Source organism: Cupressus sempervirens, chromosome 6 (genome assembly GCF_028749045.1).
Source record: "Cupressus sempervirens isolate cs-2001-9-10 chromosome 6, ASM2874904v1, whole genome shotgun sequence".
Taxonomy (NCBI): domain Eukaryota; kingdom Viridiplantae; phylum Streptophyta; class Pinopsida; order Cupressales; family Cupressaceae; genus Cupressus; species Cupressus sempervirens.
Genome location: NC_143123.1, coordinates 382,514,210 through 382,530,576, shown reverse-complemented (window position 1 = coordinate 382,530,576; position 16,367 = coordinate 382,514,210). Strand labels below are relative to the sequence as shown.

Here is a 16,367-nt window from a genome sequence, read left to right as displayed (position 1 = left end):
ATCAACAATCTTCTAGTTTATGTGAAGTGTTTTATTCAAGTTTCAACTTTCATTTAGTTTGGTTTCTTGCATGTGTATGATCAATCATAATTGTCATTTTTCAAAATTTGTACTTCTTTAAGTCTCATTCATTGTAAATTTTCTTTGTTCAATATATAGCTAAAAAAATAGTAATATGTAAGTTTGAATCTTTACCAAAGTTTAGAATTAATCCAAATCATTGAGGGATTTGGTGAAAGGTTTATTCAGAACTTTCATGTAGCTTAAGAGTCGAATGTGTATAGGTTGATTTTGATCCTTTGAATTGGTGGTATAGCAATTGAAACAAAGCCAAAAGCTTTTTAAATGGTAAGTAATCCTCAGATGGCAATACTAATTGCTTTGAGTCAGTGTACTTTGTGCAAGACAATAGTTTGGAATTGAGACAACTAAATAGAAGGTATTTAAACCATACCAGATGTAAGTGTTGTATTCACTGGCTATTATGTATGATTTCATGAAGGACGTTAATGTTCAGGTCATCCATCCTTATTCTTGTGCTATATTTAGTCCCAATGGTTTTTAGAAAGTAGATATCAAACAAAAGGTTTCTTATCTCTTGAAAATACTCAAATCCTACAAAAATCTGAAGAAGGTCACCAGCAATATAAAAAGTAGGACACAATAAATCTGAAGAAGGTCACCAGCAATATAAAGAGTAGGACACAATTGGCATGGTTTCAGTCACATTTTATTTTCGTAATTGTGGACTGGATCACTTTTAAATCCAAAATGACTGAACCTGTCCAATAGATGAATACAGAACGTGCAACAGTGTTCTATCTATTTTGAAAACAAACAGTGGTAATAAAATGTAGGGAAAACAAATTCAATGTGGTAATAAGCAATAACAAATGATAAAATTAAACCTCAATTAAAATTGCAGTGTTATTCAAAAAAGACATCATGGAAATGGAAATAGTAGAGATGAAAAGCATACCTTTCTTAAAATTTGCAGAAAGAACAAAGTTAAAAGTTGTATGTTGTTTTTAGTCAAAGTCGCAAATTGTTATATAATGGGAGCTTAATCCGTTACAAACGTTTCAATATCTTGGAGTGGTCCATTCATTTCTTAACAGATTCATTATTATGTGTTAAATATAACTTTTAATAAATATGCCATGTACCTGCATGCAAGTTTTTTTAATTAATATATAATATATAAGTGCAATTGATGCGTTTCTCTAATATATAATATATAAGTGCAATTGATGTGTTTCTTTAATATATAATATATAAGTGCAATTGATGCGTTTGTAAAGAAAGAAAGAAATCAAAACATGCAACTAAAACAACTGAAACACACACGAGTTTAACGAAAACGCACACGACTTCAATTCTCGCCAGCGGAGCTGGACGTGGCAAAAACAATCAAATGAACGTCAAATTTATTTAAAATGCTAAAATGTTTACATTGAAATTTGCTCCCACTGTAGAAAGCCTCTCGGCTTAATTAAAATATCACAAAAACATCAAGATTTTTATAGACAAGCAAGGAGACGCAAATATAATTTTAGTTTAAAATATTAAAATATCACAAAAACATCAAAATTTATAAATTTTAAATTTACATGTTATGTTGCAAATGTTCAAAATTTATAAATTTAAAACTTACTATGTTACGTTGGAGATGTTATTAACTTAGATATCTCTATACGTAAACAACATGAGATCTCACATTTCATTTTGGTTTAGATATCTTTATGCGTAGATAGCTAGAGATGTCGCCCTCGAGGCCATCGTAGTCAAATAACGATTTAATGTTATTTATTAAAATAAGAACATGAAAGACTGATATTTATAGATATATAAAAATAATTGAAGTTCATAGATGAATATATAAAAATAATTTAAGTTAGTTATTTTCTATTAGAATAAATTAATAACTATTTTCTAAATTATGAAAGCTGATGAATTTTGTACTTTATTTATGATTTCTTACGTTATTTTCCATTCATTAACACGTAAGATTAGTTTTTCTTTTTCATTTTCATTTTTCGTACTGAATCAGTTATGAAAGCAGAAGTGAATGCGTATTACGTTTTTCATAATGCTAACTAGATAACTCTTGCTGCTGAAGCATTTCAGAAACTTGAACAAACATTTCAAAACAAAGATATCCTCTTCATTGAAGCCTGGATCAGAGTTTACATACGTTAAGGAAAAAGAAGTAAAACCATATAAGCTCTACTCTCGAAGCTGCACACGATGATGTGCGAGCTCCTCGCCAACAAAACACTAGACACTTAGCAAGGCGACACAAGACAACCTTTTATTTATGTCTGTACACACATACTACTAGGTACTCGCCATGCATACCCTACTCTACCAAATACTTCCCGGCATGTAAATACCTGCAAACACAAACAGGAGGGGGAAAAAACCCAAATGTCAGTTCAACCAAATACACTTAAACTCTGAGAAGGAGAAGAAAAGAAGAGAACTAAAAAGCTGTGGAGGTCGATAAACTCGACACTAAGATTTGATTTTTAGACTTTGATTGATTTAATTCCTAGACATAAAAGTGCTGAGTCTGATTGATTTTTTCTTTTTTCTTTAATATAATGTGATGTTTAAGAGTGGCCGAGTTTAATTTATGTGATGTTTAAGAGTAGCGGAGGAGGAAGATTACTGCGTTGTCGAATTTCGCAGCGGCTTGGCGAGACATTGCAGCGAGAAGGAAGTTGTCTGGCCCTCTCCATCATTTGTTGTTGTCCTCCTCCGCGGCCGCGCTGGTTGAACTCCATGTCCAATCCATACTGCTGCGCCTCTTCCTCGAATATCTGCTGAACGGCATCACAGCGGCAGTCGCGGGGCATGTTCTGCAGCTCCTGGCAGCACCTGCGAGGGGGCTGCCCCTGCCCCTGCCCCTGCCCTCTCCCTCCCCTTATGAAGTCTCTGCAGTCGTCCAGCCGTCTGGGGTCGCACTGTTGCTGCCCCCCTCCTCCTCCCCGTCCCTGGGTAATCCTCTCCTCCTCGACGCACTCCGCCGCCGCCATGCTCAGTGACATGATCAGCATCACCAGCACGCCCATCGCCACCCATTGCTGCTTCATCTTGATCAAGAGAAATAATTGGAATTGAGATGTATCTTGCACTTGCAGTGAATCAAGATCAGTGCGTGGGTTGAGTAGCAGGGGAGGAGGGGAGGGGTATAAGTAGGGGGAGGACGTAGCCTTGTGTGGCTTGCATGGGGAGATCGAACATGCGGGTGGAACACGTAGAGGATTCTTGCATGGTGGCAAGTGGCGCCTGCATGGACCCGCAGCCATGCAGCATGCGGCGTCCGGACAGCGCAAGTAGATGCCAAGAGAAGATATTTTGTTTACAAAACTTTGTTTTTCTTTCTTGAAGAGTCTCGTGACATTTCAGGTTTTACGCTGTGTTTTGTTGCTTTAGATTTTCAGGCGAACGATGAGTTTTTAAGGGTGGCCATTTATCTGATTCCATTCACGCCAATATTATTACCATGGTTTTGTCCCCTTGAGGCATGCTCGGATATAAGACGTGCCCAAGTTCATCGAGGGAATGGCTACAAGAGGCATCATAACTGCCTTGATAGGACTATGATATTAAATAATTAAATTAGAACTTGTACTATTACTTTGTGCTATAAGGGCTTAGCCGATGTGACTTATGAGGCATTTACTTTTGTTTCGTTGGTGACCTTAGAATGTGTTATTGGTAGTCTTACAAGTTGGATAAGTATTGTATATTTCTAGATTGAATGTGGATACATATTGTATATTTCTAGATTGAAGTCAATAAACATAGTTGCATTCATCTAATATTCATTGACGAACAGTAATATGTCCTTCTCCTCCTCCTTGCAATCACATGTATTAAATATTAGTTTGTAAGGAGAGATTTATAATGTTAAGTTATTAATAATCATTAAGAAGGAGATATTTTCTACCCCAAGATATAAAAATTCAATGCTTCATCTCTGTGAACAAAACCTATATACATCCCTCTCACACGCACGCACACACTTGTATATATTTTAGTTTCTCTCTCTCCCTTCTCTCCGTCGCCCCCCCCCCCCCCAACCCGCCTCTCTCTCCCCCTTTCCATTCTTTGTCTCACCCCTTCTCCCCTTGCCCTTCTCTCTCTAAAAGACCAATCTCTCTCTCTCTCTCTCTCTCTCTCTCTCTCTCTCTCTCTCTCTCTCTCTCTCTCTCTCTCTCTCTCTCGTTATTCACCCATCTCTCTCTCCCTCCTTATTCACCCATTTTGTTTAGCAAAATCTAATCCTCTACTACAATAATTGTTCCTTTCTCAATTATGGACTCCCTAGTTCAAGAAATGTTAATAAATTTAGAAACTAATAATACTTCTAGAGCCCTCAAAACTTCCCAAATCAAAAGCAATGTCATCTTACAACACTCAATATATAACAAATTAGATTAGGGGAGTCTTTCCTTTTATAAGTAATTGTTTTCCTTTATTTTATTATGTTATACATTCAAATATTAATGTGTAGATTAATTTTGTTATATTTTGATAAATATATGTTCTTTTTACCAAATATTAAAATTGGCGTGCTCTATTTTTTCAACAAGAGATTATTCTCTAAACTATTTCTAAAGAAAAGTAGAAATGACCTTAGTGGCAGAAACTTTTTTTATTAAGAAAGGAACAATTTAGTTAAATATTTTTCTCCTTAATCCCCTTTCCATTTCAAGAACATCTTTTATTAGTTTTGGCTAGAGGAACCATAGACGGTGGTTGATTAATTAATTCTCAAGTTACTAATCATTATTCAGATCTACAACTAGTATAGGGCAAGAGAACATGAGAGTATTGATTTATGGTAGCAGATTGTCAAAATTTACAAATTAATGGTTGTTGAAAATTGTTAGCCCATCTTGATGCCACAAGGCAACATGACACCCAAAAACCTAGTTTAGATAGATAGTAAGTTGATTGTATAGTTGGCGACTCAATGCAAGTAGTAATACTTACTTTTGTATTTTTTTAATAATGAGAGGCTTTGTTTGAATGGTATTTTTATGCTCAAAAGTAGGCACACTTCTATAAACCCTTCTATCCAAAATATCCAATGGAAATGGAGTCTTGAATGGTAGCTTATAGCTGACCTTTATCCATGACGTGCAAGAATCCTAGAATAGTAGATGATGGATCTAAAATGAACCTAAGATAAGAGACCCTTGCAAGGTGCACCATAGAATGAGAGATTCAAATGAAGATGCAAGTATCCATGACCTCAAAGTGAAATGCAATGCAAAGTAGTCTAAGATGAGATGCAAGATTAAGCTTAAATGACATGCAAGATAAAGAAATCTAAGTTAAATGATAATGCAAGATCTCAACTATTACTCAAGAAATCAAATGAAAAAGTAACAATGTCACCTAAGCACAAATCAAGATGGTCTACCATGGATGCAAGATCCAAGATGACAACTCCTAAGATGCCAAAGTCACCAAGATGCAAGATTATTCAAATAAGCAAAGTACCATCATAACAATAGCATGATGACATAAGGTCAAGATTACCAAATGGGGGGGGGGAGCCTCTTTATAAAGAAAAATGGATGATAGAGATTAAGAGGAAAAATCTACAGTGAAGAATAATCCTCATGTTGACTTTGGTGCACAAGATTTTCATTAGGAAAAACCAAGGGATGTGTTTAAGAGGCAAAAAAAATTGTGGAGAATAACTTTAAAGTTATTTTAAAAATAATGATTCCTTTCATATAAGAAAGTGTGCCTCCATGTGTAGACAAAATTCCTTTTTCTTTTTCTTTTTAAAATGATAAAATGTATTTATGTGTGCAAACAAGAATAGAGTGACATTTGGGGAAAGCAAGAGCCTACAACATAATAGTAAATTGTGAGCCTCTTATTTGGGAGGTCTTGGGTTTGAATCTACTTGAGTTGAACTAATAATCATAATAATTAAAATTATAATAAATAATAATAATTAACCTTGGCTTCGGCCTCTTATCAATTAAAAAAAATGTGGGATCTAGGGATTTTATTTAATTAAAAGGGGACAATTTTTTTAATTAAATAAGACTTAGGATACGGTGGTCAAATATAAGATAAAATAGATAAAATATTTTTGAGATGATTTGATCAAGGGCAATTGATTAGAAATCATGCAAAATTGATTAAGCATAAATTTTAGTTTACTATAGAGATTAAAAATGTTGAAAAGGGTGCTTATAGTTAAATAGACCATTTTTGGGTGATTAAATTTTTCCCTCTTTGACTAATGTGTGACTAATTGAGAACATATTAAGTTAAAGAATGATGATGCCAAGATAACATATAAAGATTTGAGTCTAAACTTGATTGAACAAAGTGCAGAGAGATAGATAGGATGAATCAAAACCCATAACGATAAGATGAGAACCGATATGCCCAAAATAGATAGATAGATCAAGATGAATCAAAACCCATAATGATAAGATGAGAACAGATACATCAAAATAGATAGGTCAATTATCTGCCCTAGGCGAAGGAAAAAGAAGATGGATAGCAGAATCAAAATATAGATAGATTGTTCTTAGCTCCTCAGGGTCAAAATCAAAATGATGTAGAGGAGATACAGAAATGAGATATCTAGATATGATCAAATCAAGATAAGATAAGATAAGGTCTATGATGACAAATAAGAGATTCAAAGAGAGAAGAACCAAAGTTTGACCACCAAACATTGAGAATGTGCCCTAGTTTGACTGAAATTATGAAATAGTAAAATTAGGTCAAAGCAAGAAGAAAGGTGATAAAATGATAATGGAAGAGATAGGTAATGAGAGAGATGAAAATGATGTAGAAGGATAAAATATTATTGCCTTAAAAATATTTGAAGGTTAAGCTTCAAAAAGTCGATTAACTGCATAGAAGAAGGAAAAATTTAAAATGTGATTTTCACATGCAAGATGAACTCAAATTTTGATTTCAAACCTGAAAATGAATCTAGGACATCAAAATTAGGTTAGCATGCAATTTTTGCGGAAATCCAAGATGTTTGAAACAAGGGGTCCCAAAGGGTAGATAGGTGTGATGATAAGATTGACTTTGTCTTACGATAATAGAGAAAGAAGATGATGAAAAAAATATAGGAGATATGATGAAGACATGATCAAGAAGAATAAAGGAGATGAATATAGTTGACTGACACATCCATGAAAGATGAAGGAGACTCACTTCAGACACATATGCAAACTAAACTAAAATGAAACCCTAAATATTCAAACTAATATGAAAATAAAAAAAGTGCATCTTTGCAAGGGTCAATTAAGTAGGTCCTTGTTTTTATCATCGAGTCAAAATGTGGGAACCTAGAATAAGCATCAAAGACATAAAGGTCAAGATGACTCGTTGGTAGATTCCTTAAGTTTAATATTGCAAGATTATAATCGTACCAAGGAATAAAGTCTATGATATCCATAAGTGTGGTCATGCATGAGCAAACACGATGTAACAATAGTGCCCCAAATCTCTTAAGTGTCTAAGAGTTCAAAGCAAGACACACTTAGGATCATCAAAGCTACACTCGCAAGAAGAAGAGAAAAGAAAACATGCCCTATACCCCTAGTCCTCTAGTTTAGTGACATCCTAAAGAGACTAAGGAGGGAACACTCATAAAAAATTAGCACAAGCAACATAAAAAAAAGTTCAAGCATATCTTGGTCAGTTTTAGTTTAAGTGTGATGTGAAAGAGAAAAAGACGGAGCAAATGTTGACTCTCTAGAACTCATGTCTACAAGTGAGAAATATCGTGACCCAAGAATGACAACAAGGTGTAAGCCCAAAGCCACTAAGTGTTAAGGAAAATGTTGAGAAACACTATTTGCATGGTATCCCCAAAGACTAGCACATACAAAAGACCAAAGTTGACATAGTTCATGCCCCTTAGACCTAGAAAAATACCAATTTCAAACCAGGAAACAAGTACGTAAGATGGAGTGAAATGGCTAAGTGTCAAAATTATGGGCTAATAAATAGAGGTGCATAGGCCTCAAGTAGCGCATGTTTCTAGGTTTTCACCACTTCGGATTTTTTTCACGACATTTTAATATTTTTTTGTATTTTTGAGATAGTTTGAATTTTTTTGTGATACATCAAAGGGCTTATTGCTAGATTTTCACTAAGATGGTCATTTTTCATGACATTTTATACTTTTAAAGGATTTTTCAAGACCATATTTGAGTTTTTTTAGAATGATTTATAGTAGTTCTTAAGCAAGATCACATTGTTTCGTCCCAGTGTTTAGCAAGGTGCAAAACATGATGGATTAGAAAGATGATAGATAAAACAAAATAGGAAATGATGCATGAATATGGTGAATGTAATCCTCAAGGACCATCTCAAGAGTTCCCAAGCTAAAAAAATAACCATACAAAACATATTTTGAATAAGCAATGGAAACTAATAAGCAAGGGTAGCATATATGATACATGACTTGATGGCATAAAAGTGTATTGTCCAAAAGAGTGGGCATGTCAAAAAGCTTTAGATAACCATGTTTTCTTAACTATGATCAAGACCAAGAGGTTAATTGGATAGGATATTGATAGGATATAACAATTAGGATGAAGCTAGCTATGGAGGACATGAGAGAATGATTTGGGATAAGAAGGATCGTGATAGGGAAGTTGATGGATAAGATAGCTAATGCTTATGGATAGCTCAACATTGTCAAGATCAAAGAAGAAACGTGGAATGAATGGATTATGGAAGAATTACACATGATGCCTATTTGCTAGTTTTTCATCATGGTACTTATCTAGGTTGCCACAAGAAGTGATTTTCACCATAGGGAGAATCTATTTTTCTTTACTTTTTCTACCAAGGCGCCTGTTTACCAAGTTTTTACCAAGGCATTTTTTTTAAAGTTATCTATTTTTCTATTTTAATTTTTAGAAATAATTCAAACTTTTTCAATTTGGATAGTTCTCCTATTGGAAGGATAAGTCATGATAAGACAAGACCATAGAAAGGTATGCTCAAAGATGTTGCTAGGTTGAAGGAAAGGAGATGATAGATAAAATAAGGGTATATGGAGGACAAGGTTTTAGGCTTTGGGCAAGATAAATGGGATGGAAGTATAAAAGGTGGGAGGATAGAAGGTGGAAGAATAGTGGATAGGGTATTGAAAGAGATGTGCGAGGGTAGAAGAAAAAGTGGGCAAGATCAACATTGACACACACCTTGAAGTGTGGTGGAATGATGGAAGAAATATGGATGAAATATCTTAAAGTTTAGATTTATGAGGTGGTAGAGTATTTTTGAAGGAAGATGGAGTGGAAGACATCATAATATTTTGAGGAGGATGTCTAGAAGAAGATGGATTGGAAGCCTTAGGAAGCTTGAATGTCAAATTTTATTTGTTTTCAATATTCAAGTCTTTTAACAAAGACTTGGGAATCCATATAGATTTTGATTCTTCTTTTCCTTTGGATGCTTTAGGAAACATTTATTCAATGATGGATTTAGGAACCCATACATGCTTTCATTTCACTCTTTGGTTAGTGGACCTTTGTGATCTCTTGAATGTTTTTTTCTTTCTTTGCATTCATAGGTCAATTAAATTTGATAAATAGTGATCTTAATTTGTAAATGGATTCTTTCATTTCTTCCTTTTATGTTGTACATAGAAAATTCTTCTAAAAGACTTGGTATTTGTGGATGGATAAGGGTAATATGGTGGGTTTAGATGGGTGGGTGGATGGGAATCTATGAAGGATGCATGTCTTTGTTGATCTTGAGGTATGATGGGAGAAGAGGATGACAAGCTAAGAGTGAAAGGTATAGGAGATGGAGGAATGTAAGGATCTAATATAGATTGGAGGTTTGAAGGCTTTATCTTTGATGGATAAGGACCAAGGATTGATTTTTAAGATACAAAGGGATAATGGATAAGGATATAGAAATATTTAGAGTGGGCAACATAGAAAAGGCTACCAATGGACTTATGAGTAGATTTGATAGGATCAATTGAAGCTTGAAGGAATTTATTCTTATGGATAGGATCAAGAAGAATGGGCGATGTACAAGGTGAATATGGAGAAGTAGAACAAGGCAATGAGGGGATAATTTGATATTGAAAAGGATCTTTAGAGAGCATTCAAAGAGAATTTTTATCTTGATTTTCAATAAGTTTAGTAGAAATGGGGGAAGTTGTATCTTGATCTTGCTTGGGAGATGGATAGGAGGTAGGGCATGGAGGAATAAGTTTTTCTTGAATTGGAGTAATAACATCTTGAGAAGGGCGTAAGGGGGTGGATGGATCTTGATCTTGATATTTCTTTATACTCTTTTCTTTAGATTTTTGATAGTCCTCTTACCACAAAGCCACATCTAAGGACAAGAGAGTATCTTGGGTTTTCATGGCAGGTTCTTGAAGAGGTAATGAAGGATTTCATGAAGTGGGTGTGATAGACATACTAGCACATAAAGGTTTGGGATCTTTAGTCTTAGTAGCATTGAAAAGGTTTGAAACCAAATGCAGGTTAGCTTGGGTTTCTTTTAGAGGTAGCCCTTGAGGGTACACATAGTCAATACAAAAAGTATTAGGTTCTTTGTTTTATGGAGGCATGTTGGAAATCTTTGACTTTTTATGAGATTCATGAATGTTGAAAGAACTACATGATGAAAACGAACCACTACTAGACATGGGTTTAATGATTTGATCTTGCTCAAGAGTAGTATCCTCATCACATGAGTTATCAGGGATTTCAACTATAGCTAACCCATCATCAATAAGATCTTGGACTCTATGTTTCAATTCTATAAAACCTAAAGTTCTATATTTATTATTTCTATGATAGGCATAATAGGGTTTCCATCATGTTATGCCACATTCATGAGGTAGCTTTAGGTAATGTGATGAAATTATTATCAAGAAGCCTTTGCAAAAATGTGTCATAAGAATCTTCCAAAGGAGTAAAAGTTATCTCAAAGGTATGTGTAGGATCATGTTTTTCATTCTCATCTTGGTCAAATATAGGTCCATCAAAAAATTGTGGCATGGGCTCTTGATCAAAGGTTAGACCACTTTCTTTCTCTCTACATGAAGGTCTTTATATCTAATAGATGAAAATGGTTGATTTCTTCGAGATATATAATATGTAGAACTAGAAGATGATTGTGGACTTGAAGAAGATGACTTAGATGCATGTAAAGGTCTTGAGGAATATTCATGTGAGGATGTCATTCTTTCCTCTACCATTTTTTCAAATTGAGAGTGCAATTCTATGATTTCTTTAATGAAACTAAGGTAAGTGGGATCATCTATCTTTTATATATTTTTATATTTAGTGTATACATCTTGAAATCACTTAAAGTTATTGATGAACTCAATATCATCTACTTAGTTGAGTTTTGGTAGCACAATGTTTGGAAACCATGGTTTAAGATGGAAAGTCAAGCATGAAAGAGAATAGAAGAAGTTGATAGGAAACCTAGATTGTCCTTGATTTCAAAAAAAGGTAAACAAAGTGTCCACTTGTCCAAAGTTAAAAAGTGTAAAAGAGACAACACAGATAACTTGTCACAAGATGTCTAAGTCACGGGTAAATATCCTATGTATGACACTATATTTCTCTCACATAGATTAATGAAGCCCTTGACACCTCCATCTGATTCCTTGAGCCCATTACAGAAATATTTTGATAGATTTTTACAATGATTTCAAGATAGGAAATAAACTTAATATTTATGACCTTACATTGGTGATCGGTTTAAATATGTAAATGAATGTGATTTGATTGAGAAATACCTCAATCCATGTACACATGCCTTTTTTTGTTTCATGGTGTCTAGAAGAGATGCCTATAAAGAAAAGGAAAATGAGAATCATGTAGAACAAGAGAGATTAGAAAAAAGAGTTGTGGTGCTCCATGTAAATGTGGATAGAAATAATGAATTGTATAAATAGTGGAGAAAGATTGAGAGTAGAGGAGTGAGGCAAATACCAAAGGGTAAATGGGTGGCATAGATTCATGATACAAATAAAGAAGCTTGATTATGGTTGTTAACTCTCATGAGGGAAGAACATGTGACCAAAGCTTACAGAAATGTCACTTTCAAATTCAGAGGATCATAGGCCAAACTTAACTTTCCATACTCAGCATAGTAACCATAATAACAATATCTCTATTTCTCTAAATACCTCTAATAAGAATTTTATTTTCGCTAAGACTGAGTTGCTTTAGGACACAAACTCAATTTTAACAGATCCCCCATTCAATAAACATTATTCATCACACTTCTCTCAATTCCTCGATTCCTTTAACCTCAATACCAAGCATGCATGTAATCGAATTCTTGATATGTAGATTGCTAATAATCTTGTTCCCTAGGATGTAATTTAGAGTGAATTTGCATTTCACCAAAACAAGAAAATTAGTTGGGTGAATTACCCATCCAATTCCAATCCATCTTATATCATGATTAATTTTTTAGTTTGCCTATTTCAAATCAAACAATGCATAATAGACAGCCATATGAGAAGAATAATAGATGTTGTTTGGCTAATGTTTAGGTCAACTAGTTATGAGTACTCAACTAAATATGTTTATCTAACTCAATTTTTCCTAAAACTACCAAATAGACAAATAACATGTTGTGATGTGGAGCCTTATCAAACTCAAAGCTTTATTTAGCACAATTTTCCCCTAGATTATTTCTACGGGGGTTTGGGGGCAGCACCCCTTGTGAGATCTTAGAGCAACACCCCAAGTGCTCTCCTTGTCACAATATAGGGTGGGGTCGAGGCGCAATGCCCCCAAGGGGGTTTTGGGGGGTAGAACCTCTAAAGCCAAATATGACTCTATTGTTGTAAAAGGCATCGACTGTTATTTTTCTATTGGATGACTTATTCTGGCCCTAATTTTTTAAGCATCAAAAAGCTTGTATAAAATGGCTTAGGGTTATTCATTTCATAATGTATGATGATATTGTAGCTTCTTGCGGCAATATTGAGTTGTAAGGGATTGCAGATTGTAATCACTAGATAATAATTTAATATTGGACTTGTTATTGGTGGACATAGCTCAGGGATTGGGTGAACCACATTAAATCCTTGTGTCTTGTATTCTCTTTTGTGTGATTTATTATTTTCTAATATTGGTTATATTTGCATGTAATTGTTAATTTTGTCCATGGTTGATCCTAACAAGTGGTATCATAGCCAAGTTGTCATCATTTTTTTAGCCCAAACTGTCATCAAATTATTTTTTAGTTATCCTCTATAAGAAGCTCTCATGGTTGAGTGGAAGCCTCATGGTTTAGTGGGAGCAATGATAGACGAGGGTAAGCTGAGGTTGAGGTGGTTGATGGGCAAAAATTTCAGCTATAGAAAATTCAAATGGAGGACTATCTTTATCAGAAGGATTTATGGCAGTCATTCGAAGGAAAAGCCAAGAACTAAGGAACTTTGACAAATGAGGAATGAGAAGTTTTGGATAGAAAGGAACTTGGAACTATTCGATTATACCTTGCACAATTAGTGCCATTTAATATTACAAAAGAAAAGATGACAAAAGAGTTGAAAAAACCCTAGCGAAACTACATGAAAAGCCCTCTGCTTCAAACAAGGTATTTCTCATGAAGTGTTTATTTAATATGGAAATGACAGAAGGTGAATCTTTTGTAGATCATTTAAATGAATTTAATAATTTACTATTCAATTATCTTCTGTAAATGTTAATTTCAATGATGAAATTAGGGCTCTCTTGATTTTGTGTTCTTTGTTTGAAAGTTGGAATGGTTTGGTAATGGTTGTGAGTATTTTTTTTTTGCTGTAATACCCTAAAATTTGATGATGTGATTGGTGTTATTCTAAGTGAGGAAACTCGTAGGAAAACCTCAGGTGGATCTACATCAGGAAGTGCTTTGAATGCACAAAGCATATGCAGAATGATTGAGATAGAAAGTAATTCTAGAAATCATGGGAAATCAAGAGGAAAATCAAAGGGGGAGAGGTATCAATATCAAGTACCAAGAGATTGTTGGTACTGTGAGAAACTAGGGCATAAGAAGAAAGATTGTTAGACTTTAAAGAACAATGAAGGAGATAAACCAAAAGTGAACACAGAGGCAAATATGGTAAGTAACAAATCCAAAGAGGACATTTTGTTTCTTTCTTTTAAAAGTGTTGATGATTCTTGGGTTTTAGATTCTGGAGCTTCATTTCATGCTACACCCCATAGAGGTTATTTTATTGATTATGTCCAAGGGGATTTTGGGATTGTTTATTTGAGGGATAATGAACCCTATCATATTTTTGGAAAGGGAAAAATTAAGATTAAGTTGTAGAATGGGAATCATTGGCTACTACATGAGGTAAGACATGTATTAATTTTAGTAGGGCAACTCGGTGATGAGGGTTGTGTAGTTACTTTTAATGATAAAAATTGGAAGGTTTCAAAAGGTTCCCTTGTAGTAGAAAAAGGTGTGAAAGTAGGAACTTTATATATTTGTATAGGTCATACTTTTCCTTCTACTTTAATTGTTTCAGAGAAAAATGAATGTTTAGGAACAATTGTTTTAGTTGAGCAGGGAGAACAAATAATTATTGTAGATTCTAATACATCACTCTGACACAATAGACTTGAGAATATGAGTGAGAAAGGTATGAAATTAATTAACTCAAAGTAAACTTTACCAGGTCTGAAATGTGTCAATATGAATTTTTATGAAAGTTGTGTGTATGGAAATAAAAGAGAGTGAGTTTTGTGAAGAGTAGGAAGGAAAAAGAAATTGAGAAATTAGAGCTTGTGCATATAAATTTATGGGGACCAACTCAAGTATATTCCCTTGTTGGATCTCAATATTATGGTACATTTATTGATGATGCAACTAGAAAAGTATGGGTTTATTTCCTTAGACAAAAATTTGATGTATTTCAAACTTTTAACAAATGGAAATGCTTGGTTGAAAATGAGACTGGTAAGAGATTAAAATGTCTCATATCTGATAATGGTGTTGAGTATTGTAGTTATGAATTTGAACATTATTTGTCCACTAATGGTATTCACAAATAGAAATTGTTCAAAGGACTCTATCAAAAAATGTGATGGTTGAATACATGAACATGACAATAATGGAGCATGCAAGGAGCATGAGGTTGCATGTTGGGCTTCCCTTAAACATGTGGTTGGAGGTTATCAATATTGTTGTATATTTTGATTAATAGAGGTCCCTCTACTCCTTTGGGTTGTGGTATTCCAAAGGAAGAATGGAGTGGTAAGAAGGTGAGTTATTCTTGTATCAAAACTCTTGGTTGTGAAGCATTCACACATATTGATTATGAAAATAGAACCAAGCTGGAAGCTAAGTCAAAGAAATGTGTATTTGTTGGATATGGCATTGATGAATTTGGTTATAGTCTTTGAAATTTTGAAAATCATAAAATTGTAAGAAGCAGGGATGTCATATTTAATAAGAAAGTGTTGTGCAAAGATCTGTTGCAACACCATGAGAAGTAAGAAAATGATTATGTAGTGGTAGACGATACTCAAAAGGAAGATGTTCCAACAACAAAAAATACCACACACCCCATTGAATGTTAGATGATCAACAAGGTTAACTAGACCTCCCAAAAGATTTTCTCCCTCTTTGTACTCTATTTTACTGATTGATGTCAATGAACCTGAATGTTATGATGAAGTTGTACAGGTGGATACTAAGATTTAGTGGGAGTCTATGATGTCAGAAGAAATGGACTCCTTACAGAAAAATCAGATTTGGGATTAATGCAAGTTGTCTGCAGGTAAAAGGGCTTATCCAATAAATGGGTTTATAGGTTGAAAGAAGAGGATGGAGGTAAGAGAAGATTTAAAGACAGGTTAGTTATAAAAGGATTTGCATAGAAAAAGGTCATTGATTTTGATGAGATATTTTCTCTTGTTGTTAAAATGACTTCTTTTCATATTGTTTTAAGTATTGTGGCTACAGAAGATTTGCATTTGGAGCAGCTTTATGTTAAAACAACCTTTCTTCATGGTGATATATGACACAACCATAGGGATTTGAGGTCAAAGGTAAGGAGAACTTAGTGTGCAGATTGAAGAAAAGTTTATATGGCTTGAAGCAAGTACCTCAGCAATGATATCTTAAATTTGACAGTTTTATGCATGAGCATGGTTTCACCCAATGTCATTTTGACCATTGTGTTTATTTTAAGAGGTTAGATGGTGACAACTACATTATTTTATGTTTATATATTGATGATATGCTTGTAGCTGGATCTAACATGGGTTGCACTAAGGGGCTGAAATGATAGTTGGCACATTTATTTTCTATGAAGAATTTTGGGTTAGCAAAACCAATCCTTGGTATAAAGATTTGTA

At 34.2% G+C, this 16,367-nt stretch overlaps 1 protein-coding gene across 1 annotated transcript; it reads right to left on the bottom strand.

Annotated features, from left to right (window-relative positions):
* Positions 1 to 2,364: 2,364 nt before the first annotated feature.
* LOC149552657 (2S albumin-like cysteine protease inhibitor) lies at positions 2,365 to 3,095 on the bottom strand. Its single transcript, XM_089789805.1, has 2 exons — positions 2,672 to 3,095; positions 2,365 to 2,393 (listed from the first exon to the last, which is right to left on the bottom strand). Exons 1-2 carry the CDS (start codon positions 3,093 to 3,095, stop codon positions 2,365 to 2,367), a joined length of 453 nt encoding a protein of 150 aa, XP_089645931.1.
* Positions 3,096 to 16,367: the final 13,272 nt, after the last annotated feature.

Bases quoted from the DNA above. Each gene is read 5' to 3' on its own strand.
- LOC149552657 (XM_089789805.1), bottom strand. From the start codon at position 3,095: ATGAAGCAGCAATGGGTGGCGATGGGCGTGCTGGTGATGCTGATCATG. The intron at 2,394-2,671 runs GTAATCTTCCTC...TTGTGTTTGCAG, and splicing joins CTGCGAAATTCGACAACGCA to GTATTTACATGCCGGGAAGT.